This window comes from Caloenas nicobarica, chromosome 1 (genome assembly GCF_036013445.1).
Source record: "Caloenas nicobarica isolate bCalNic1 chromosome 1, bCalNic1.hap1, whole genome shotgun sequence".
In the NCBI taxonomy this organism is placed as follows: Eukaryota; Metazoa; Chordata; class Aves; order Columbiformes; family Columbidae; genus Caloenas; species Caloenas nicobarica.
In genome coordinates this window covers 103,333,285-103,360,762 of record NC_088245.1, presented here as the reverse complement: position 1 = coordinate 103,360,762, position 27,478 = coordinate 103,333,285, and the positions used below count along the sequence as shown (strand labels likewise).

Genomic DNA, 27,478 nt, shown 5'->3' with positions numbered 1-27,478 from the left:
AGAAACATGAACTGTGCAGAAACGTGGCAGAGAAGGGAGAAAAGAAAAACCAAAGAACTTGTCCCTCATCCTATTGCTCCCTAGGCCCTCAGACCAGGCCTTCACTTTTAGGAAACACATATGAGCTATAAATGAACTACTAACATAGTTTCACTTAACACGATGGGTGAAGACACGCTGTGGTCTGATCTGAGGTTTAAAGCAAGCCTCAGGAAGCCCCTTCATGGCACGAATTTAAGCACAAGCTTACATGCTGGTCCCTGGAATTCTGTTTATTTTGGTCTGAATGCCACAATGTAGGCACTAGAAATGTTTACATCTAGTAGACGTAAATTCTACATCAGTATCTTCTGGCAGTGCTCGCTGTGTTAAGGAAAATAGTTAAGTCTATACTCAAATGCTGTTTGAACAATACAGGCTTTTTAGCACAGTGGTGACATTTTCTTTTAAAAATAAAAAGCTGAAACCTTTTCCTTACATACTGTCAATGGCCCTTCTCATTGTCCCTTGACAAATAAGATTTTGGTAGGGTAACACGACACATTTTCTGGTTATATTTCAAAGTACACTTGATGTCTTAAGTCCTGAATACCACATTCTATGCAGTCACTAACGAAGAATTCTGGATTTAGAAATGGAATGGGAATTACAACCTTTAATATTAAAAATATTCTCTAAAAGCCCTTCTCTACTGGTATGGTTTTATTAGCAATACAAACAAGCCAACACAAAACAGTATCTCTGCTATGATGAGAGGCTGAGAGAGTTGAGGTTGTTCAGCCTGGAGAAGAGAAGGCTCCAGGGAGACATTGTTGCAGCCTTTTGGTACTTAAAAATAAGAAAGATGGGGACAGGCTTTTTAGCAGGGCCTGTTGTGATAGGACCAGGGGTAATGGTTTTAAACTAAAAGAGGGGAGATTCAGTTTAGTCACAAGGAAGAAATCTTTCACACTGAGGGTGGTGAAACACTGTCCCAGGTTGCCCAGAGAGGTGGCAGATGCCCCATCCCTGGAGACATTCCAGGCCAGGCTGGACGGGGCTCTGAGCAACCTGATCTAGTTGCAGATGTCCCTGCTCATTGCAGGGGGTTGGACTGGATGGCCTTTGAAGGTCCCTTCCAACCCAAACTCTTCTAAGATTCTATGACCATCATGAAAGAACTGGACATATTGCTCCTCTGCGACCACAGATTGCAGGTTCTCTGAGACGACCAACTCAAGTGGATGCTTAACTTCTCACACACCCCCAACAAAACATGTTCCTTGCCTGACAAAGCTCTTTGCTGAGCACAGCACACCATGCACTCAACACTGCCGTGCCACTGGGGCTTCTGCTCCATTGCAGAACTTGGACGTGGACACCTGGTCTGGGGTGGGTATGAATTCAGTCTGGAATCAGTCAGCCTTCAAGCACAGCCAGCAGCATCACCTCATGCCCGGTTTTGTGGTTTTGTTTGTTGGGTTTGTTTGTTTTTCTCCCCTGTCTCCCCTCAACTTGTGTGGCTTTAAGTTATCAGAATAATGGCAACCTGGGCACAACCAGGGGCCTCAGGCTTAACTAAACCACACATTTTTACTAATTCTCAATCCAAGACCAAAATACTTTGACATGCTGTACTCCAAAATCAGTCCATATTCCATTCCCTTTCTTCTACCCAATTCACCACTATTTTAAGATCGATTTACAAGGATTTCTCTACTCTTTCACCTCTTTGCCCTAAATCTAAAGCTTGAGGTTTTGCAGGTTTTTGTTTGGTTGTTTGGTGTAATTTTTAACTGATGGAAACAGAAGCAGCAAAACTGAGGAACCATCTTTACTCTGCTAGTATATTTAGGTTTGTGTGACATTTTCTGTGATAATGTGAGAAAACAATAATATCCAGAAACTCACCTCCACTAGTTTGGACAGCAGTCAGCTGTGGTCCCATTTCTCGCAGCCCTTCATTATCCACAGGGTAAGTGGACGTCTGAGATGAGCTCGTCCCTTGTGTATCATCGTCACCCAACACTGTGGTCTGAGCCCTGAGCATTTCCAGGGCTCCTATGCTTGCCATCTCCTCAAAACCTTCCGACATCTGAGCCAAAGGGGAATCTCGAGATGCAGAGAGAAACGGGGTGTCCAGAGGTGAGCTTGGAGGGGACAGTGATGACAAGGAGGACCGCGATGACAGGGACGCCAGGGACTGCGGGGTATCCAGAGACCTCCGCTGCTTATTGAAATTCGAGTGTCCAATGGGATCAGCGTAGGGCACATCCTTCGTGAGAGATTCAAAGGGGATTATGTCGAAGCGTAAATGCTGCCCGTAGTCTGTAACACCGTCTGATTTGTCATACTGTGGAAGGCCATAGATGTCTGTAAAGCTGACCGAGCTGAGAGAACCTCTGCTGGAGGCCAAGGATCCTCGACTGGAGGCCAGGGATCCCCTGCTGCTGCCAGAGGACATTGTGAGGGTGCTAGCTGACAGACTGCGCCAGGGAAAGAAAGAGAAAACAAAAAAAGGCCCTTTCGAATATAATCAGAAACACCGGCACAGACATAAAAACGTCAATCCAGATTACACAAGCAATTTTACGTGTATTCAGTACAGTGATGCGGAGAGATGATTTGGCATTTTAAGGTCTAGCTCCTGCCTCCTGCCCTGGCCTCAAGCACAACCATGACTGCAACAGTGCAAGTGACAACTGAATCGGGACCACGTGCCTGAAGACAAAGGGTCCAAGAGGACAAGCCTGCTCTTTCCTCCAATGTGTAAGTAGCCATAATTTGGCAGAAAGGAGGCCAGCACAGGATTTGGACCAGTGCAGTCAATGTAAAGCCAGGAAGGGTATATTACCATGATCCAGCTTGAATTTACGTTAATGACTGGTCATAAACATATCAGGGAGAGGAAGTGAGACGGGATTTGGAAAGTCTGCTGTGTAAGCCTCACCCTCACAGGTTTTTCCAGTGCAAAATAAAAAAAAAGAGTTTAGGATGAATCCCATTCCAGTTCCTTTTAGCACTCTCACACAGTTAGGGAGAGGAGAATATAAGTGACAGAGGGAGATGAAGTGAGAAACAGCAGGAACTGAGCTTTTGATGTTGGCATGGTGTTGAGCTGAGGAATCCCCAAGAGCTGCATCTAAAAAGGCAGCTGCGAGTGTGAATATGCAAAACATTCTGGGCTTCTGTGTGGGTCTTAGCACATTCTCATATTTAAATGGCAAAATGTTGTCATCTCACCAGGGATCAAAACCCACTCCTTTGTAGAAGGTATCAGAATATTAAACCTCACAGAACTTAAAAGAATGTTATCGTCATATTAGTAAAACTGTAGTAATATTGCCACGGGTTTTAAGTATGTATCTTCTTTCCAGAAAGTAAGATAACATATAAAATTCCTTAATACAGATAATAATCTAGTCTAAATAGCCATTGCTAACACTATTTATAAAACTCCATCCAAGTCATCACATTCCCCAGACCAAATTATATAAGTTTAGTACAAAAAAATTTACTTGGCACACATACATAAAAGTGTCAAAGATAAACTTTATAGATTATTAATATTATTCTCTGTTGCAGTTAAACTTCAAAACCTGCTGGTTTTACATAACTCACCTTTTTAACTGGGAGTGTAAATATGAGGTTAAGCGTGTAGCTTCTTCTAGTTGCATAAGCAAACAATTTCTCTTTTCCTGTAACAGTATCCTGTAATTAAACAGATACATATTACTATTTTTCTTCATTACAGCAGTGCTCAAAAAGTGCTAGGGACTTTCCAAGTACAGAAAAAATATCATGGCATTGCAGTTTGGAACATAAAAAGAAGTTTCACTGTTTAATGAAAAGTTTTAATTTACACAGCTCATTTGCAGCAATGGAAATTCCAGCAAGAACACAAGAACCAAGACTCCAGCAGAATTCCCAGACAAGAAAAGTAATTGAAGTGCAATGTAAGAGTCATGACGTTGAAAATACATTACGGCAATTAGCAAAGTCATAAAAAGTCCTAGGTAAAAGCGTCAGACTCTACAAGATATTTTTTCCCTTGCATCAGCCTGATTGTGCCAGTAAAATACAGAGAACTACTACATTTGTCACCTGGTGAGGAAAAAAGTATTCCAAATAGCCCTATTTTCCAAGCCAATTAGTGTCAAATTTCAAAGATAAAATTTTTGGAGGACTTCTGTTAAGCAGTAACCATAAAACTCAGCTTTAAGCTCTAATTCTAGGCGTTTCAAGTACATTTAGATATTATATTGAAGCAGGTGATACAGCATTTTGAATACTAAATTATGACAAAAACCTCTCAGTGCAACTTACTTTTTGCCTATTCTAAGCAGCTGAATTACTCAGTACCACTGCCAGAACACAAATGGAATGTACCTATAACGCTGTCAGTCTCACATACCTATACACTATCTTAAATTCTGTATTTTGAGATTATTAAAACTTCTAAGAACATATTTTATCTATTGATATCACATTTATTCTTTTCCTGGATCCAGAATGATAAGTATTCTTGGTGGTTTGTTTTTCCAAGCCTAACCACTGAACTTCAAAATAAAATCTGAGTGGTAATCTGTTCTGTGTTGTATATTTGTATGTCCAAGAAAGTTACTGTTCCAGCCTTGGGTTCACAAGTTGGCTAGAAATTGGGGTTCTGACAGACAGTTTGGAGACAGGAGATCAAATTTATTTGAGTGCTTCAGACCTTCCTCAACTGCAACGACAGCTGTTAGAATCCAACATGTTGATGGGCAAGATAGAAAAAAAAAAAAACCATTGACAAAAAGGGAGTCCTTCTCCATAAAACAAAATAGCAGCATTAGTTTCAATAAACTTTGGACGGTTAAGATATGAAAAAAATATGTCTTTGTTAGCAGTAAAAACATAAATCTCTCAACTTCTTGGCTTCCAACTCCATCAATTCATATGCTGGCAAGGGGCTGTAGCGCTGCGCTCCAGCAACCCCACCGCCCTCTGGGAGGGCTCCATTTATCGTACCCTCACGGCAGATGCCACACACCCCAGCTTGTGCAACCCTGAAACTTTTCTCCTGCTTGCACAGATGCCAGACCAGGTAAACCAAGTGGTGCAGGGAAGGCTGCAGCTCAGCAATGAAAATGTACTTCATACCGGCACTGCACGCAGGAAGCAAAAGAAAAAGACGAGTGGATGCAAGAAACTTAACTGATTCAAAAGCTTGCAGGGGAAAGAAAGGGCATCCACACTGTCTGCTTTAAAAAACAAACTTAGGAACATACACTCTGCAGTCATCAATGCTGTAAGGTAGGTACCAGTGCTAAAGGGCAAGAGATGACTTCAACTAAGGCTGCCAGTCAACCTTTAAAAAGAAAAAAAACCACAACAAACAAAAAACCCAAAACAAAAACAAACACACAAAACAAAACAAACAAACCAAAAAAAGAAACACACACAGAGAAAACCCCACAAAACCACAACCACACCACCTTTGTCACACAGATTTTAAGTTAGTTCTGATCTGCACGTAACTCACTGCCTTTAAAACTCAGGAACAGAACAGAACTGGCAATTATTTAAAGAGAAAACTTCTTGGTATTTCACAATTAGGAGAAAGTGGAAGGAGAAAAGCAGAACTAGGAACGATTTTGACTATTCCTGAGCCCAAAACAAATTAAGGATACTAATAGTTAAGCTTTCCCCCGATCTGTTATACAAAAAGAGAGTGCCCTTCAGTATTATTCTAACTTCTACTCAACTTTTTGCTAGCATTTGAAATATCAAGTATCACATTGGAACGCTGGTTTCCACAGCATGAACTACATGGAAAAATAGCTTGGCCTTCTCGCCAACATAGTATGCACTACCTAACATGAGAGCCCAAAACCAACAAATAAAACTTACTACACTGCAGTGTAAAGTGAACTCCCTTTTCTGTCAGTTTAAGCTGGAAAGGCAATGTAACAATATTGCAAAAATTGCAAAATATATAACACTGCACTGTTGGTTGGCTGTGAATTTTCCCTTTATTGCCTGAGAATTTTCTCTTTATTGCCTGAATTTACTGTCTGAAGTAAGCCTTTTCAAAGGAAATGAAGTTCTCGAAATTTTTATATGGAAGGCAATTCCAAATACTTTAAAAGTGTCTCAATTATGTAAATATTAACCTTTACTATAACGCTTTACACAGATCACATTAAAGCTGGTTCATGTAGTTTTCCTCTAGTGTCAAACCTGGCTTTTTACCACTATTTAAAAGAAGTGAGTCTGGGAAACAATAGCAAGAACTTTCTTGCTTTCACTGGAAGCAGTCTATGGTAACAAGAAGAGGTTAAGAGGTTTTGTCCATTTATTTGGCTACAGGAAAAACTGGGCAACGTTAAAATAAACACAGTGTTTCTCCATTAATATCTTCTGGTTTTTTTTGGTTTTTACATATAACTTGATATTTAAGTTTTCAAGAATGACTCTGTTTACTGTGTTCCCCAAATGTCAGAGTTGGGATGTGCTCCCACTGCTGGACTGCAAATTAAAAAGAAAAAATTGTGTACAAAAGGTAGTAAAAACTTATTCATTTAACTTTTCTGTTATAAGGCAGAAACCAAATATAGGAAAGGATCTTTGTTTTGCTGCTTTTGGAGACAAATATTACTCCACTGCAAAATAAAAGAAAAATCACTATCCAGGTACTGTTACTCAGGTCTCTGTTATCAGACAATATCATTCAGACTTTTTCCAATCGGCTTTTATGACTCTATTCTGATCTCTTCTTCTTATTCAGACTTTTTAGATAAATGAAAGGAGAACTAACTAGTCAACATCACTCTAACTCTCCTTCAGAAAACTTCAAAATAGAATTAAATAACGGCAGTCAGGAGCAGTCTCTTCCTTTTCTGAATGCAATCTACTGATGTAATTTTTTTGTTTGTTTCTTAAACACAGTGGAATTCCTTACTCTTCCTTTTGAAACTACCTATATGGATGTTGCAGCAGATAATAAAATTAGAGTTCTCAAACCTTTCAGTGGCCCCATGAGCAGAGGTTGCTCGAGCCCGTTGAATTTCATCCTCCAAGCGCCTTTTTTCTTCCTCCAAACGTGCAATGTCTTCTGGGGATCGTCTCTGCTGGCTGATGAGCTGCAGCTCCTGAAGAAGAGCCTCCTTCTCTTTGATAAGCTGAAGACGGTCCCTGTCCGCTTCAGCCATTCCTGGCCAGGATTCATTGTCTAGCAAGGCCAGCTGCTGTTGTATATTCGAAACTCTTTAAAAGAGGATAAATATATTTCAAAACTCAGAAGTGACAAAGATGAAGACAGTTAAGAGGAAAAATACCAAAAGGTGAAAGCCTGTTGACTTATGTGACTTTTTTCCTTTAAATTTCAAAACAAGAAAATTCAGAGAAGTTTGGAAGGATTGATTGTTCCTGGTTTTTGGGTGGGGGTTTTTTTTGTTTGTTTGTTTTCTATGTATTTTTAAAATACTAAAGAACTGCAAGTGCTCCTAAGTGTGCAGCTGTTTAAGAACTACAGCACCTTCATCTATCGCATGGACAAAACCTGTCTTCACAGCTTTCCCATTATGTAATAAGTGAATTAATATTTTAGAGCTCTTGAGTCTGCTGCCTGTACAGCTCATTAAAGTCGAACATCCTTTCGTTCCTCATTCTTCCACTCAGATCTTAACTTGGGATTTCAAAAGTGCAGTGAGCAGTTAAAGGGCATGAAGGGGAGATGCTTATCTAGCGATAATAGGTCTGTATATTCATGTTCCACCTCAGCAGAGGAATGGTTTAAGGGGCTGAAAATACGAGGCAGTCCTTACTGATGACAAAATTTTAAGAATAAATAAGCTATCAGTAAAACAAAAACATACATCTGGAGAAGATTTACTGGTTACAAAATATAGGTGGCTTTAGACGGGTCCATCATCAAATCAAGCAATTAAATAACCTAACTTGATTCGTAGTAGGCTTTATAGCCAAAAATATTTTCCTGTATCTCAATATGCTGAACCACTACACAAAACAACAGTTGTGAGAATAATTCCATAGCTGACATTTTAAGAGAACATTCTGCTAAAAACAAATTTCAAATTCTTATAAATACTACAAAGAATGCTAAAGCTATAAATTTCATAAATGTTTCTTTTGGTGAAATCAAAAGGTATATAAGGATAACAGGGAAAACACTTCCTCTACTGCTAAGTATTTATGTTTGTCTTACAATGGGCAATTTAGACACTTAAGAATGTTACAGTTAAAATGAAAAGTAAATAGAGAAAAATCTAGCTTTCTGATTTTTGAATATCTCAAACTAAAGAACTGTACAACAGTTAAGCAGTTGTACACCTCAGTTTCATCTTCACTTTGAAACGGCAGCATTCAAAGTCTGGTGCACCATAAAAGATTATCATCCTTTAAATAAATAAATTAAAACACATTTAAAGCCAGCCATAAAAGCAGGAAAGGCATTCATTCTTTTGGTAAGCTAGTTTAAGTAATCTTTTTTCCAAAATACCTGTTAAGAAAAAAAAAAAAACCATAATAAACAAAGCAAGGTAAAAAACACATAACAAGCAGACAGAAGACCCGCAGTGTGCTAACATGTGTTTAAAAGAAAATGCATAGATACGACATGGGTTTTCCCCATCTGAAAACAAAACTTCATGCAATGTTTATTGCATCCTGACATCTGGAAAGTATTTAGCTATCTTATTATCAGGGGAAGGGAAATAAAATATAAGTCATTTCGCAATGACTGCATTCATATATGAATAGGAATTTAACTGTGAATTTTGTCAAATAGATTTTTTTCCCCTTAGATTACATTTACAGCAAGTAAAGACCTTGGATATTATGTTACATTTTAGTCTAAAGGAGAATACTTTATCGAATCCTTCGATACCATTTCCTCCTCCTTGCATTAATAACCAACTTCCTGCCAGAAGCTACTGAAAGCGCCATTGTGAATTGATATGTATAGTCGACATATTTCATGCCTCGGCTATTGTGTATGAATTCCAGATGCAGCTTCCTGGTGAACACCTCGCCCCATCCACCAAACCTCAGGGCCAGGAAGAGCAAGCAGAGTCAGGATCCCTCCTCTCTCCTACCCAGGCTGCTAAATACTCAGTAAACACTCCTGAAGGCGTATACGGCTTGATTTTCAAGTGTTCAGTGCCAAATTAAACGAATGGGAGCTCAAAGTCCTTTCAGCAGATTTACAGAATTCAGGTACAATTGGGTTATCACAGTTTGCCAAGCGAGTATGAATCAGATGAGCCCTGGCAATGTGTTTGAGTGACGGTGTTCACAAGCTCCTACACAGCTCATGGATGAAAGGAGAGGAGATGTGCCTGGTGAAGTCTCCAGGTTGTTTTATAAGACCGCTGAAGCACTGATCCTCTTCTTCATTTCAACACAATTGCTTTGCTCCCTATTTTTCTAAGGCAGAGTGAGCTGGTGAAGAAGCTGACCATAGGACCAAAGAAGTGCTAATACAGGCAAGAGGGGAAGGTCGGATTCCCCCTTTCAGCACCAGTTAACCCAAATCAACTCAGCCTAGAGTAAAACACAACCCTCAATACAGGAGGTTTTAATTTAGACTCTTGAGCTCGCTGAGAGCACGTAACTCCCTTTGTGTATGAGATTCCAGTTTAAAGTTTGGTTTTTTCCCCCCCTCGATTTCAGTTATGATGACGCTTTGAAAGTAGGAAGTTCTCATAGAGTAACTTAATTATACTGTTATTAAAAGTACAGCTGTGGAAAAGGTTTGTATCACTCAAGAGTTCCAAAATCTGATTAGGTATTTACTTTGATTCCCTTGACACTCTCAGCATTTCAGCTAGCTCTTCTTGTCTCTAAGTTTTCCCTTTAAGCAAAGAAAAAGCACTTGCAAAACACTACATAATGCAGGAATCCAGTAGGCCAGTTTTCTGCAACCTGCATTTCCTGCAAACAAACCAAAGTTTTGGGGGAATTCTGTTGCTTGCTTTCCCCTGAGGACTCCCTCTGTACGGCAAGTTGTTCCAAAAAGCTACCAGTGATAAACTTTTAAAAATTTATCTCCTTGGCTAGAAAACATCCCTAAGGCTTTTATGGCCTTACTCACTCAAACCTAAGAAAAATATCTGAGGAGTCATGCTCAGTTCTGCTAAAAACATAATAAAAATCCTCTTAACCGTGTTCCATAATTGCAGTTTGAATTCTCCCAACACAAGCTTTCCTTCAAACATAATAAATGCCTAAAGAAGCAATTTCACTGTACTTGCCCATGCCAGATTTTATACCCGTACTACACCAGCCATTCTCATTGCTCGTGTTACAAAAAAGTGTCTGTTTTGAGTTTTGAGACTCAGTGCATATATTCACCTAGCTTAAAAACCCACTTAAATAAATCAATGACTTGACATAGGCTGCAATTTAAAGGAAAAAAAAAATATTTAGGATCCTTTACAAAGCTTCTGTTTCTCAAACACATTTTTCCTTTCTACCAGGTATTTTTTAAGATACAACTTCTAAAGTGTAGTAACCGCAAAAGAATACTTTTATCTGGCCTAATGTCAGACACTGAGGTCCTTACTGATACAGCAATTTAACATATTCCAGGGGAAAAAACAGTTAATTTTGAGCCATCAACATTCCAGGCATTTTGCCCATTCCCATCCTTGCATAACAAGCGCTGAGGAGCTTGCATTCCACCCTCAAGTAGGTGGTATCAAATGACTGGTTTCCTAGGTAGGCAGCCCGACTTGCTGCTTATTTCAGTATTGAAAAATTTCAAATAGATGAATATAATAGCTCCTGTTAAGCAGAAAAGCAAGAGGGACACAGACGGGATGACAAAGGTTTAACCTGATGATCTTAAGTAAACACCAATTTGAAATGGCAAACTTGCCCTGAAACGGCCATACTTACGTATTACAGCTAGAATGATGCCCAGCCCAGGATAATGTAGGCACAGCATGAGGGTGGAGATCAGTACAGACACTACTACACAAACTACATCATGGGGGCAAAAAAGCATGTATTTTCAGAATTTATAGCATGTCTGAATTGTTATATCTCTACACAACGCCACCCTTAGACAAAACAGGGCAACCCTTCTGTCATTCAAAATATCTGGGGAACCCAAAAGGTTTTGTTAGTGTCTAAAACCTCACCTTCAAGACTGCTACCTGAACCCAGCACTAATGAAATTATACTGCTGAGCTCAAGAACATTTCAGCTTAGAAGAGGTTATTTATTAAAATATAGCATGAGAAGCAAGATGAAAGTAAAAACCACTTTTTTGTGACACAAAATGTTTGATTTACAATTACAATGAACCTGACATTTACACCATTAGAATCATAGAATGTCCTGAGTTGGAAGGGACCGACAAGGGTCATCGAGTCCAACTCCTGTCCCTGCACAGGACAACCCCACAGTTCACATCACGTGTCTGAGGGCGTTGTCCAGTCTCTTATTCATATTATGAACAAAGACAGGTGTCTTGGGCAGAGAAATACTCTGGAGGAATAGAAAGGTCCTAACTCACGCTCATTAAAGGGACAAATTATGGGTATCCTATAGCTGGCACTTCCTAAACTACAAGTTCTGGTCTTTCTAGCTTAAACAAGTTCTTCAAACTTACTTTATTTGAATTTTCCAAGGAACAAAACAAAACAACCCAATGCCTCCTTACATTTACATGTCTAGACTTTTGTGTGACATATCAGACCACTCTACAGCTGAGGCCTTTGTCACCTGTAGAATAGGAAGATCAGTGGGGATAAAGAAAAAAAAAATTCGCAGTTATGATTTGGAGGAGAATGGTGGCTAAGATCACACAAAAATACAGAGATGATCAACATAAATCAGCCCACCTTACTCTTTTTCTTAGGCTTATAATGGGGCCCCATTCTCTGCCACTTCAGGTAACAAGGAACTTCTCCCACATGCAATACCCAGAGGAGGTGGCTGTGGGACTGAAGACACACAATGAAAGGTGCAAGAACTCCGCAATTTCTGGTATTTACAGACCCTCTTGAGAGTGGATTATGATTTATATCCAAAGAGGGTAAAGGCTAGAGAAAGGGGAAGAAAGAAATGGAAAGTACAAGAAGCTGGGGAACTCAGCCAAACGCTCACAAAATTTCTCCACTGTGTCTACTTTGGCTGCTCCTGCAAGTATGTGCCACTGTGGCTTGGGCGGACAACCAGAGTGCGCTCTGTAGAATATCCAGCCTTCCTGGCAGCCTGATTCAATAACAAGGAGGTCTTAAACTGGCTTAGGACGCTCATGAAACCTTTAGAGTCCACTGGCATTTTGCAGAGAAAATTAAGTATTCACCTTGAGGAAAACTGCAAAGCCCGCTAAAAGCAAAGGAGGAGAGGAATTAGGTTTTTTTCCCCAATTCACCCGTAAACTGATATAACGAAAACTTTAACGGTAGTTCAAGAGCATGGCTCATCTCTCTTTATAACCCAAAGAAAAAGCTTTATGTTTAAAAACTGACACTAGGAGATTTAGGTTTAGCTGACATGTCTGAGCCAGGTATTTATGTGATATCAGCCAAATTACTTCATTCCTAAATCAGATTTTCAGATTAGTTTAGCAGAATAAATCATACAAATCCACTGAATTTCACTTTGAAACCCGCCTACACAAGATGAATTTTACCAGGAAATACTTGACCATGTTATTGTACCAGTACTGGAATGTTACTATCAATGTCAAACCAACATGCATTTTGTCAGTACAGGCACACACTGCACTGACATGTTTCTGCTAGTGCTTTTAAAAGCTCAACTAAAAATTAATTTGGGTAACAGGACAACAAATTTGCAACAAAGTAACTATTCAGCAACTATACTGAAAATAAAGAAATAACATTCTTAAAGGGAATGTGGAAATATTAAGCACAGTTGAGGAGGCAGCTTTTTTCAAGGCTAAAATAAATCTGTTGACAGCCACTGTGTGATTTAAACAATTTAATAGAAAAGTAACATATTTGAAATCAGATTCAGGGATTTGAATTCAGAATTCAAATCTACAGAAGCTATAAACAAATTGCTGCTTTTGCACGCAAATTAGGTAAACTGTTTGAAGATGCTTGGATATATTCGTTCATTAAAGTCAGCTACCATCAAGACTGGATTATTAAAAAAAAAAATCACAATTAACAATTTTAGTGCCTTTCATTGGAGAGATCATTTTTCATCTATTAATACAATTATGAGGCACTGCAGCAATGACATTTCTTGATCCTTTGCTAATACACTTCATGCACTCATTACACTGAACTGCACAACTTGTGCTTGAGGGGTACGCTTTCCGGTGTGCAAATGCTTTCATGAGAGGTGGTCCCACCGAAATAGCAACTGAAACTGAAAACGGTATTTATCCAGGCAGCTTGGGGCTGGTCTGTTCAAAAAGACCGTCCTCCCTCCCTCCTGCTTCTCTGGAAGGCCACACTGATAGATCAGAGAGAAGAAATTTCATGGAAATGAGGTACAGTTTATTTAAGAATAATGGGTGGAAGAGAAGAGTAAAGAGCAGAAGAAAAGTGATTGAGTATCTCTTCAGCATGACTGGCGGGTTAAAGGTAGAATTTCCATGCCTCCTCCCAGAGCCTGGACCAGACGCTGGAAAGAGGGGCCTCTTCCCCAGCGTGCTGAAGATGTCAGAACCCACAGCTCACAACATCTGAAGATATACCCATGGGAAAAATTAAATTGCAAATTATCCAACTTCCTTCCAGTGGGAAACTGAAGGGGAAAAAAAGAAAAAAGCTCTGTGAATGCCTTAACTTATGCAAAGGCCAAACCACTCAGTAGTCAGAGAGATTTTTGAAGGAGGAATTAAAATCAAATTATCTTTTATGAGGGAGGAGAAATATTTGGAGAGTATAAGCCAAATTTTCTACTATCACCAGGTCTCATCTGCCGAATTCCTCAAGACAGTTCATTCAGAAATCCCAACACTGCATTTCCTTGCTAAGACACCACATACAGAGAACATATTTTTATTTTTAAAAACTTCTTTACTACATATGGCAAATATTCTGCTTGTATCTAGATCTCTATGATCTAGCTAGATTCACAAGAGTGACTAAAATGCAACACACTCCCCTTCAGTTTCTGGGGCTTTTTATCCTGCTTTCCTTTAAGGGAAAATATATACTTTTCTCCAACAGTGTATTTTAAAAGTCTCCCATTAAAACATGGAAATAAGACAGTTTGTCTGTTGTGCTCATTTGCTATATGTTTCCACACCCTGTTTGACAAGCAAGTAGTCATAATATACTGCTTTACAGTTGTGACATACTGTAGCATTTTCATTTTCTACTTCGTAGATTTTAATCCATCGCAGCACATTCCATCACCCACACTGTGCACTAACAGTAGATATTTCACCAGCCAAGGGAGAACGAACACAAAGATATTTAGTAGAGACAAAAGCCCTACAGAAGTGCCAGCAAGCTAAGGCGAAGGAATGCATGATAAATGAAGAATGCAACCACAGAGATAACCGGTAGGGGCAATGAACTTTGTGCAGTTCCACTCGAAAGTCAAAAGCTGATTACTTCCGTGCAACATTCTGGGCAGAATAAGGCCACTATTTTGAAGTAACTAACATGTTTTTGCTAAATAACAGACCATTGTCAGAGAAGCTAGCCCGGGACAGCAAAACTACCCTTACTGCAATTACTATCCTCTAGTTGGAAGGTTAGTTACCCACATTTTCTGCACATCAAACCCCAGCTCACTTTTGACGCTCAGAAATACTGCATTCCATGTACAAATAAATGTTCGGCATTTTCAGATGAGAAATGCTTCTGCTACCAAAAACAAACAAACAAACCACCTCACCACTGAATCTTTTCCTTGCAATTACACACAAAAAGAGAATTGTTTTGGAAAAGCACATAGACGAGGTATGTCAGAAAACAGTTAATACAATCCTCACAGCACCAGTGGCTCTGCTAAACTAAACAGCAAAGAACTAAACTCTCTCCTCTTTCTTTCGGCAACTGTGATGAAACCCTAAATTATTATCACTGGACTATTAATTGCTAAGGATTAAGCATCTGACCAAACAGGACGGGTTTTTGTTTTGCCTTTTTCCCCCCCCAATTATTTAACCTTTTTTAGGTAATAGTCACTGATATTCACATGCCATATTTTACAATGCAAACTTTTATTCCAGTTACAAATCCTGAAGATTTAACTGTGTATCTCTAACATGCCTGCACTTTTTTTTTTTAAAGCCTGAATTGCATCCAAATGTGGGTAAATTTTCCAAGAACAAAAATGGCAAATTGCCTATAAAGCTTCCAATCCCTGCCAAGACATATGACAGCATTACAATTTCCCTCAAATAGTCACCATAATATGAAAAAAAAAAAGAGGCCAAAAGTATTGAACTTTTTTTTAACCCCTGTTCTGAGAGACAAATACTGTCAAAATAATTTAAAAAATTAAAAAGCAAAAAGAAAAATCCTAAAAAAAAATACTTAACTCCAAAAAACAAACACTAAGGTTTTCAAAGTTAACTGTATAGAATCCTTCTAAACGTCAGTCAATTCTAATAAGAGAATGTTATGTCAACACAAATTAAAATAGTCTGTGCATGAAATTACTGTGTTCAAGTCATTATCTATATCTACACTATTTTCCTGAATATGTGGCAAATGGTTTGAAAACAATGAGGTTAAATAAGGACTTGCTAAACTATATTAGTAGATAGTATTTCTAAAATAGTATAAAATAAGGATAGATTACTTTTACAAAGCCATGAAAAACACTGCAAAACTGACCTTCACAAAATAAATACTTACAATAAGCAATTAGATTGAAGGACTTGGTGAAGACTTTCTCTGTTTCAACTTTTTTTTTGGTCAGATTTTCTTTTTCAATCTCAACATTTATTTTCATGTACTCTTTTGTTCTGTTCTGAACATCTTCATTTATCTTACAGGAATTTCTGCATTCTTTCTTCACACTGAGTTCATTACTTCAGTATAATGAACTTAGAACACAGGTATGCAAAGCTCCGAATGTACTGACAGAGCCAGGCTGATATAAACCAAGTGTAAATTAGAAGACTGTTTATATTGAGGTTTGAGAAGAAAGGGGGAAAATGTAAAACAGTTCAATTCAACTACTGCAATATTATGTTTACACAAGTGTAGAACAGGGCTGACATTTAGCTTTATCTCTGCAAACAAACCTCATAATCTTATGATAAAGTCTTATGTTTACCTAAGTTTTTATTATCTGTGAACTACTCAAGAGTAAGTAAATCAGTCTTCTAAAGACAGTTCAGCTGGGAGGCTGCTTCCAGCTCTGCTTTAAAAACTTTAATCACAAGAATAAAAATTAAAAACAATAACAATAAATAAAATCTTTAATTACCTTTTCTTGGCCTCTTCATATTGCCAGTTCAGTCTTACTTTGTCTACAAGTCTTGTTTTGTCATCGAACCCAAACTTTTGTAGAGTTGAGGAACAAGGAGAGAGGGGAGGAAAAGAGGGAGAAATGAGATTTTAAAAACACTCTTGTAATAAAGGAAGGGATAAATTAGTCTTCCTTATTGAAGTCAATTAAAAAAAAAACCTCAGTGCTTTAAGCAATAACATAATCAAAATCAATTCTATGCTTTAGAAATACAAAACTGGTTTATTGCTAAAAATACTAAAGATAAATGAGCCCTTTCAATAAGATCCTTGAAATCAAGGGTTAGCAAACAGAATCACTGATGAATGGTCAAAGCTTTTCAACTTTATCCAAGCCTAGAACACAAAAGTATTTTTAACTGAAATATTTTACTACTTGATACTATTTTATGGATAGTTTATGTAGAAGTAATTCAGATTACATTCCCTGTACTGTGATGTGTCACCCATTACTTAGATCATTAGTACGTTCTAAACACTATTAAAAAAACCATCATCTGAAGAAGAGGTCTGTGGACACCTCAGCAAGAGCTGTTACTCCTAGCTGAACTTGCAGTCACCAAAGCAATGACACAAGAAGTGCTCAGCTGGGCTGGCTGAGTCCAGGAGCTGATTTTACCTGTCAGTGACCCCCGACCATGTCATGATGTCCCTGTGCCATGCTCTGGTGGCAGAACCACAAAGCCCACCACCACTCATGAGTGCCACTCACATGCTCTGGAAACAATAAGCAAACAACTCCCTTGCCACCAATATCACTTTGGATTTTTCGTTCTCCTGCAGCCAACACCTCTTAAATTAAAACAGGGAATAACGATGCATCACTACAGTACAATAGCAGCTTATTTTCTACAGCAAGCGGCTCACGTAGGAACACATACCTCTCCAGTGATGTCAGTCTGAGAACAAGCATCACAGTGTTGTTGAGGTAAACAGGAGTCACTGAGCGAACTAGAATTGTGCTGGACATCCTGTAGGGAATCTGTAATACAACAGCTATTCCTGAATCCATCTGTTAACTTGGCCAGGCTCTACAGGAGAAGAGATTAAAAAAAAAAAAAAAAAAAAACACAAAACACCCACCTAACTGATTTTTAGAATTATTTATTAATGGAAAACAAACCAAAAAAACATATTTAAAAAATACGACAGGTGCCTGGCCTATGAAGAGCTATTTACAGAAAGTAAAATTCATTGTAGTGTTACTAACATGCACAAGCTTTGCTTTGAAATAAACTCTTCCTTTTAAAAGATGCACCTAACCATAAACAGATTTTAAATTACTTGGTAAGATCTATAAATTTTTTAGCTTTTGTACGGCTTACAGTTCTTTATATTTAGCAGCAGTCAGCTTTCAGGCTAGGTGATATGGAAGACAAATGTGATTCACCTGCCCTTTTGCCATCTTTGGCACAGGCCACATTTCTTAGCCACTACTGCTATCACATCCAACTTGATGAATACCTTGTGTTGTATTTTTATGACAGTTGATTTCACTCTTGTGTTCCCTTACCCAAGGTTCACATAGTTAAGAGATAGTTTACACCTTGAGTTAAGCAAGGGACATCTGAGATGACTAGACAACGACACAAACTGGGGGGGTAAAGCAGAGACCTCAAGCAGTCTTTAAGGGGAATGGGGAGTATGACAGAAACATACAAAATAATAACAATAACTTGTTTGACAATACAAGCTTGGTTGGCAGCTCTTAAAATTTCTTTAAGTTAACATTGCTTTTATTTTCTGATTGCCATTCTCTTTCAAAAATTACAGATAATGTATTATCAATAACAAAACCACCATGCAGGCTGTCATTTGTGACAGAGACCTTAAGCATTATGCATCAAAAGAACATTTTAAAATAAGATATTAAAAACTTTCCCCTCACTAGAAGATAAGGGGCAACCAAATTATGTGGGGAAAACAAACAAACAAGCAAAAAAAAAAAACAAACCACAAAAACCAAACAAAAAAACCAACAAAAAACCCACCACCAGAAATTCGAAGAGCTATATCAATTTTAAAAATCACAACATAATCAAACCATTTGGTTCTAAAAATACACACAAAAACTCTGAAAAGTGCCTTCTCCAGTGTCTAACCTACAGAATCAGAGATGAATCTGAAGCATTGCTCTGGGAAAAGACCGACCCTCAGGAATCTCAGTGGCTCTGACAACTGGTGATTTGCAATAAGTCCCAGTTACTGTCCAGCTACCAGAAGATTTCTCAGTCTTCAAAGCCCAGTTTAAAAAGAACACATCAATGCTGTCTTTTCTTACAATAAATTCAGCTAATGGAGTCAAGAACCTGTGTAACAGCCACTGGCTGTGGCTCACAGGAACAGCAAGGCCACCTTGAAGACAAAAGCTCTGGTTTCAGAGCCTGGGAAGCACCTGTAGGAATTGCAGCAGGCCTGAAACCAGCCAGCAAAACCCGCTTTTTCTGCTGGCCTCTATTTCCATCCTACACGGTCCGTCTCTTCGTTCTCATTAAATACAGGTCCCACGCTCATGTTCCCCTCCACTAGACATTAAAAAAAAAAAAAAAAAAAGAGGGAGAACATCCAGCCTGGTGCAGGATGGACGAACAAGTAGGTTCCCAAGCCACAAGAGTGGGAGCCCTGTGCTCCTCCTTGTCACCTCCACAATCACACACACTTTGTCCTTCTTCCTACTAGGTAAAAGGCAGGGGGAGAAGCAGGTACACCCACATGTTGGAGAGCACATGCTGCTCCCTCTTCAGCCTCCGTCTGTTGGTATGACTATGAGGTTTGAGTAGGGCTGGGATTTTATGCTCAGCACTGGCAGGGACAGACAGTGCAGAGAAATGCCAGACATGCCAGCAGAGGGACAAGGCTACCGCTGCTGGCCTCCAGGAGCTTGATTTGTCTTGCGTCCCCAAAAGACAACAATTCTTCTGCCACCTCCCAATTGAGCTGTGCCATCTTAGTATGAAGCACAAACAAAACAGTTTCTTCTCAGTCCCGAGACAGCAGAATTTAATTTCAAGTTATTTTGCTGAGAAGCCCCTAGCTAGTGTTCCTTTATCCTCCAAGACTTGCTGCAAAACGAACTGCTCCACAACATGGCAAAAAGAAAACTGGAGCGTCTTCCCTTTTAAGAAAACTGAAAATTGCAGACTGTCTAACTCTCTTCTTCAAAACTCACTGGAAATCATCCAGTCCTGGTCAGTCTCCTGCTGTATGGAGGATCAAGATGGATCCCTAATGGTTTTATAACATGGAAATAATGATTTCCAATCACAGCTAAACAAACATCAAACATCTAACTTATCCTCTTCCCACTAAAGCAGAGCCGGTCACACAAACATGAACAAAAACTGAGGATTCAGAAAGCCTGAGGTTCCTCCCAAATAAGCTCAGTCCCATCTGGCACCTTTAGCTAACACATATCATATTACAGACATACACAACACCAAAGATCCTGATGCCAGAACTTAAATCTAAACTTTTGCTCGTATTTCAGCTACTTTATGCGCTCCTAGCGTGCTCCTGCCGCCCTCCAGCACCTCCCTGGCAGGCAGTGAAGGGCTACCTGGCTGCTGGCCACGCTTCCTAGCTGGGCACAGCTGCTGAAACCTCAATACTACTTAAAAATTACACAGTATTTGGCTGGTGGCAACCATCATGTAGCACCACCTTAACTTACATCTACAGGCACAGGCAACTATGCTCTAGGATAAACATATGCTTTGAGTCTTAGTTGGACGAGTGAAAGCACAGCCTCCAGCAATTCTAACATGAAAAATGACAACCTGAGTTAGCATAGGTGTAGATAGAAACAATTCACATAAATTGCTGGGAGCAATATCCTCCACAGCTACATGAAAGAATCGATTCATTAATCTGGGGTTCATGGATTGTTGATGGCAAACGCACAGAAACTGCCAGATGAGCCTACCATATGGATGTGAAGTTCTAGGCACAGCAGCCCAAAGCTACTCAAAAACATGAGCACTGCCCTTTCATCATTGATCTGTTACTATCTGATTTGGGAGCTCTCTACCACATACAATTTCAGTGCAGTTCCTATTTATTTAGCCTATTTAACTGTACAGAAAAGGAGAAAAAACAAACAAAAAACCCACACACAAAACAAACACATGCAAAACCACACACAAACAAAATACACCAAAACCCAAAACATAACAAACTCAAACAAACACACAACACCACCACCACACTCCAATACTTCCTAAGGATAAAGGACAACATTTTAAAAGCATATGCACATAACAGAACAGAAACAAAAGTAGGAAAGGGATGGGGAGGGAGGAAATAGATATAGATGCTGCTTTCAGAAACCTAACCATGCACCTTGATTACCCAATCTTATATAAAAAGTTCGCCCACTTTCTTGGAGCAGTGACACTGCATTTGTGGCTTTATCTGTAACCACAGCACCCAGTTTAAATCTGACTATCCTCTCCTTCACTCATCAGCCTCCTCTCCCACACAACTCAATCCAATTACTGTATTTCTGACAGCTACAATTTTCCAAGCACCTACACAAGACTGAGTCATGTCTACTATGTTTAGTTCTGTTGCTTATACTGGCCAGATTTAAATTAAGAAATAGTAAGAAATTGTCTATTTCCTTTCTCTGAAACAAATCCCCAGCTGTTTACACAATACTTCGAACTCCTCTAAGAACAGCTTTCAAAACAAAAAGGTTTTCATAAGAGAGCTTGTCTTACCAACATAGCTTTTAAATATAGCATTTTCGAGGAGAAATCAATCTCACAATTGATAGGAAATTAAAAATCAAATCCTGAATAATTAGGAAGACACTTAAAATAGACTTGCACTTGTTTGACAAAGCTAAATAAATTCATCACAATAGTCTTCAACTAATTATGAAAAGGCAAAGCACAAATGTTTGGTGACAACAAAAACAGCTTACTTTTTTGGGGTGAAAATTTTAAAAAATATCAAGGAAAAAGATGGATATTTCTGCAGAGCACAGTAAGTTAGCAGAAATACACGATTTTTACAACTGTAGATATTGCAAACTATGGCATTTAATCATTTATTAGAATTGCAACAAAACATGCAGAACTGTTTTGCATGCCAGGTTTGTATGGAACAACTATATTCTAGATTTTCCTGGACTATACGTCTATTACTGGGTGCTATCACAATAGATTGTCATCAGTTACAAAAATGATACCTCCTAGACTGATACTTCACGTATGTCAGGCAGACCCATGAAGAGGGATGGCAATATTTTTCATTTTCACTTCTATCTTGTACAGCCGCTATGTTTTGGTGCTGCCAGCACTGCCCAAACCTTGAGGCTAAGCTTCATCCTAGACTTCTAGCTCTCTCAATTCTGTAATTAAAGAAACTGCAAGTGCACTTGAAGTTGGTTTAACAGATATGATTTTCAAGGCATCTCATTGTTTACAGCTGGATTTAGTGCCACTGAGGACTGAAAATGTAAGAAAAAGGGGAAAAAAAAAAATCTAGTGGGCAAGTCAAAACAAGGCCAGTAGTTAAGCTGCTCCAAGTTCTCACACATAAGCTTTTAAGTCACCAGTTAGTCTCCTAAAACATGCGTCACTGCATTCATGAAGAACTGCCTTTCTAATCATTTCTTACTAGCCAAGCATGTGGAAAACTGAAAAATCGCTTTAAAACTTGGCCAACACAAAATATCAAATATGCTAAAAGTTGCCAAGGCAGAAACTTTTCTTAGTGACTTAAGTGTTTTGTCTCCTCGAACAAGGATTTGTTGTCCATCAGCTGACCTTTGGGTAGTGCTTTAGAGACTGAATAATTGTATAACTATGGAAATTTATTGTATGCAGATTACAAGCTACCCATATCATTTTACAATAAAAGAAAAATACTAGTGAAACACTACAGCAGAGAAAGCTGAAACAATGTTTTAATGGCAGCATTAATTTAGTACCATCCCAAAAATGTAGGTAATAGCAGCTTGAAGACTGGGTGAAGAGACTTGTCCTTGTCACCCCTCTATATCTGCAGCATATTTGGGAAAGTCTATACTGAAGTCCCTGTGGTGGCAGAGGCTCGTGGCTCTTTGATCAAGCTCCCATTCTGCTAATAACACGAATACAGCAACTGACAGCTCATAGCAGGATGCAGAATGCATTCAAAAGTTAGATCATGACCCAGGCATGTATCTCATGCTCCAATCCATAAAATAACCTAAAGGTTGCTTGTTTAGGTATACATTGTATTTAATCATAGTCTTTATGGGTTTTGTGAGAACATCTGAAATTTACATGTGTCTTGATATGGGTATTTAAGGGAGAATTTGGGGGAAAAAAGAGAACTGCCAAACTGTGGCAATAGTGACATAGAGATCCAGTTTTGTGAACCGCTTATAAAAGTAAAAACACGGTAGACAAACTGATAAACATTTTAGCACATGAATTCTCAGGCTTCCTTCATTATAGGTAATATAAGGAGACATCAAACAAAATGAAAAAACAAATACTGTAAAACTTAAAGATATTTTTTCAAAATGCGATGTAGTTATTCCATTGCAGTCTTTAATATGGTGTAGCAGCAATGGAAAGCTATCTTCAGTAAAGACATTGATCTAAATGTAAAGATAGCACACTATCTAAGATAAAAATATGAAACACATACGAAGTCTTATGTTCACAGCATAGACAATAACTACTTACCTCTTTCGAGCAATTATGAAACAGAAAAATCAGTTTAGGCCACCACACTTCCTTATTTAGACTTGGTAACCCCAGTGCAAGAAGAAAATAGAGGTAGGTTATTACTTTTCAGCAGCTCTTTGTTAAGTAGCGTATATTTTACCTGCATAAGGTCCTGCCTTTCTTTTTCACCTGTGCATATAGCTTTCTTTATGGTTCGAAGCTCACTCATTATAGCCTGTGCTTCATCCAGTCTATAATTTGTATGAGCACTTGACATCTTACGATCAATCCTGTTGAAAAGATTAAGACAAGTTCAGGAATTTTCACATAATTAGAAAGAGCACAGATGTTTTAAGACCTCTTGATTATTCATGTACCACTTTGTTTCCAGGCTTAAAATTATACTCTACTTGGAATTAACACAGCACTTATCATCTAGTACATTCTAATCACAAGGCAATGCAGTTATCTACCCAGGCTCTGCAGAATCAACACATTTTCTGGTTTTAATGTCTTGATACAGAGCTTACTTACAGGCAACATCTATGGAACATTGCCCACAACAAAAATAAAATCAATCCAAAACTAACCTACACAGTAAAAAACTCAAAAGATAAAGGCATTAGCAGTGTAGCTGTCACACTCCTGTGCAGCACTACACCTTGCAACATCTCTTACAGGACTTTCTATCTGATCTTGTTTTAGAAGTTTCTAACAAAGGCATTACATTTTCTTGGGAAGAAATTTTTAATTCCTAAGATTTTATTGGAAGTGCTTTTCTGCCATTATGGGCATTCTTGGAGTATCTTTTCTAGAAGACATCATCATCATCCCCTACTAGACTGTCCAAGAAGATTTCAAATGCAAACTCAGCAAAGAGCAAGAGCACTACCCACTACACGAGTTTGAAGTACTACTAACATTTCCATTTTGATACAAAAATCTCTCATCTTCTCCGAAGTGGGACATCCACTGCCTGAGTTCTCAACTTTTTCTCCAGAGCTTCGCAATAGTAATGGACAACAGATCAGGGTGCAGAAGCCTAGTCCAGTGTATCACCTTGATAATTTGCTTTCATTTATAGATAAAGAATAAGACAAGAATACTCAAACTCTATTTAAAATATTGAGAATAAGCACAAGTTTCAAAGCAGGTATTATATTGAGCTATTACAAGAGTGTCAACAACACTTACTCAGCATGTTCTGCCAGTTAAACAACAACAAAAAATCCCCAGTAAAATTCCACTTGCAGCAGATTACTTGATTTAAAATTAAAATATTAAAATGAAAAATCAAAAGGCTTGAATCAAAATCCTGTCATTTTATTGTGCAGCTCACAATATTTACATAAAACCCCCACAGGTTGGGTATCTACGGTTTTGGTTTGTTTGGGTTTTTCTGACAGTTCCTGCTGTGGAGAAGACACAAAGTAAATTTGAACCTCAGCTTTCTACTTAAACACAATTTTCCCCATGTTGTATAAGAAAATTGGTCACCAGGGACACCAGCCTTTATGATTTTTGGTTCAAGAACCAGAAAGGACTTGAACGCCATGTGGATTAAAGGTGATATTTTTTTGTTTGGTTGGTTTTGTTTTCCTTTTAAGATGTTTACTTGAGTCTTCTTTAATTTTAGTTAAAAACCTGAAAATATTAGATAAAACCACATTAAAACAACTAATTCAATTCACTAAAACTTTCATGAAAAAGATAATGTGGTTTTATCTGAAGGTTACATTAATGTTAAGAACATAGATTCCACCCAAATATTAGACCAGAAAATGCCTCCCACACAACTGCTCATTATACCGTTTGCCAGGTCCAAGGTGGCATTTCAGGAAAAGGAAATAATTTAATTTCAACCAGATTTTTGTCCAGTTACCCACATATTCATGTTCCTGGACGTCACTTTGGAGCCCAACTTATGAATTGATATTTGTTTAAGGAAAGAATCAGAGAAGTTTCTACTGCCAGAAATATTTGAGCTTAAATCAGTATTGCTGTCAAACCACACTGACTTAAGCATCTGAAAAAATTACTTGTTATATATTGTCTGTTCATTTTTTTCCTCGTTCCATAAAGCACTAGTTTTGAAAGCCACAAAGTTAACAGGAATCTTCCATTTTACTAATGGAAAATTGCATAATATAAATAAAGGTTAGACCTTCGTATGAATAGAAAGAACATTCAACTAATATACAAAACTATGAATAAAGTATACATTTTTCTGAGGAAGATGTTTCTAGTATACACACACTATTAATATACTTGCAATAGTTTCAGTCCTACAGGGCAGTTTCTATGTTCTGTTCTTTTCCTCCATGTGCTTTCAAATACGCAAGACTTCCCCCATCCTCACCAAAGCACAGGTCTGTAGTCAAGTTAAAACTTCATTTTAAAGCTTTTGTCAAGTCTCATATCCTCTAAACTAGTCTGTAGCTGCAAATTGTTTAGTCAGTCCTAATTCCCTGTCTCTCCCAACTTCTCTCAGCATTCACTCTGCTCCCCCAGCCAACTGGCCGAGTTTTCATTTCCTTTGCTGCTTAAAACGCCTTCTTCCTCCAAAATTCCTGCCTGCGAGCAGAAGGGTCACTGAAAACACAGGGGAGAAGGAACTGCTCCTCCTTCCTCGGTCAGAGGAAGGAGTTTGCTCCAGGAAAGGCTCATCTTTAACCTCTGGACTAGGAGAGGATCAGTTGCACCTCGGGGCAAAGGCGCCTGTGGAGGCGGAGGAACAGCCTGGGGCAGAGTGGGATCTCCCCAGACTTTGAACGGAGATGTCTCCAGTGGGCAAAGGCAGACTGTGATGTCCTAAGGCCTGTCACAGCAACTGCAGCTTTGGATGACACTGTGGAAAACACAGCCCTAACAAAAAGCTGGAGCACTACAAAATTTGAAATTTTGACTGTATTGGAGTTGTAGAGCTATTAAAAAACAAAACAAACCCTCAATCCTCTCTCCCCCCACAAAACCCCACTTTCTCTAGTTGTTTAGGGGGGAGGTGGTTGTGTGTGTGTACGTCTCGGGGGTGCTTTTTTTGTTGTTTTGTTTTGTTGTGAGGTTTTTTGGGTTTTGTTTGTTTTGTTTTGTTTTCCTCTCTTCAAAGATGGCTAAGCCATTTTGCTAAAATTAAAAACAGAAAACAAAACACAGTCCAAGGTTGACATTGTACGTGGAAAATGTCAATACAAAAGATTTATGTTTACCAAAAGCATCTGAATCCGACAGTGCCATAAAATGATGGAAAGACTATGCAACATAACCATAAAATGTGTCTCTTCTCTGAGAGCTATACCCAGCAGAAGTTGCAGACGAATTGCAGAGCAGCAGGTTCTGATACCTGCTCATAATGTCATTCTGGTCAGACTTGCAAAGCAAACATTCAGCCAGATGTAAAGCCCAAAGTGTGACAGCTCCTACTATTGTTCTTGGCTTGTACTTGAAATAAAGCTAAGAACACGGCTTTAAAACAGCTGAACAGGATGCATGCCATTCTCAGTTTGGCACTTACTTGAAGATTTGACCTAGCAAAAGGAAGAAAAATTATGTAGACCAAAAATTTAGAAAAGGTTAAAAAAAAAAAAGGGGGGGGGAGAAATAACTGAGATACAAGAAACTTTAAAAAAAAAAAAAAAAAGGAGCAGGGGAAAATCCCAGAATTTTTGTTTTAAAGGAGTAGTATTGAGTTTCTTTTCAGACAGTATACTTACTTCGTCGATATGCAAAGAGTAAAATACTTCAGCCTTGGTCCTTGAGTTGAATGACCCTTTTCTCCTGACAAATACACAGAGTAGGGGAGAGATTGCCCAGGGACAACCTAGAGCATAATCAGGCTTTTACCCTGATTTATCTGCTGACTATAGGAGGAGGCTAGAGAAACTCGTCTCCTCAGTTCTTAGTGCGAGTACTCTCCACATTGGCTCACTTCATACTAGAAGCAAAATGCTCAAAAGCAAGCACATATCTTACCAGAAAGGCAATTAAAAAAATTATGTAAAAAACAAAACAAAACCCATAAGGCTCTGGGTCATGGGTGAAGAAGCCACTGCAGAGAGCAGAGCTCAGCAAGCAACAAACACTGACAATTGCACTGCAATCCCAGATAATGCACGGGGGGCAAAATGTTCTCCTCAGCTTCAGCAAGCAACTGCAAATGCCACTCAGCGCACCAAGGGGACAGAGAGGGACTGTAGCGACAGGAGCAATGAGCAGCACCGGGGCACTGAGTTGTCATGCTTAAACTTTTAGACAAGCTGATCAGAGTGACCACTGACTAATTGGATATGCTTTAAAATAATTCCTCTCTTGAAAGTCTCTCTGATATCCCCACCCTGGAATATGGGCAACTTCACTTGGGCTAAAATCCAAGACTAACATTTGTGTTCCTAATCATTCGCAGACTTTACTTTT

At 38.8% G+C, this 27,478-nt stretch overlaps 1 protein-coding gene across 4 annotated transcripts in view; it reads right to left on the bottom strand.

The window, feature by feature from the left end:
• WWC3 (WWC family member 3) overlaps positions 1-27,478 on the bottom strand; it is a 102,338-nt gene that overhangs the window by 23,763 nt on the left and 51,097 nt on the right. For all 4 annotated transcript variants that reach the window (XM_065643017.1, XM_065643023.1, XM_065643030.1 and 1 more), the window contains exons 6-11: positions 23,229-23,358; positions 17,288-17,437; positions 16,366-16,439; positions 6,985-7,227; positions 3,601-3,690; positions 1,891-2,465 (exon numbers count right to left, since the gene is read on the bottom strand). In XM_065643017.1, coding sequence (XP_065499089.1) covers positions 1,891-2,465; positions 3,601-3,690; positions 6,985-7,227; positions 16,366-16,439; positions 17,288-17,437; positions 23,229-23,358 — 1,262 coding nt within the window. The remainder of the gene's footprint in view (positions 1-1,890; positions 2,466-3,600; positions 3,691-6,984; positions 7,228-16,365; positions 16,440-17,287; positions 17,438-23,228; positions 23,359-27,478) is intronic.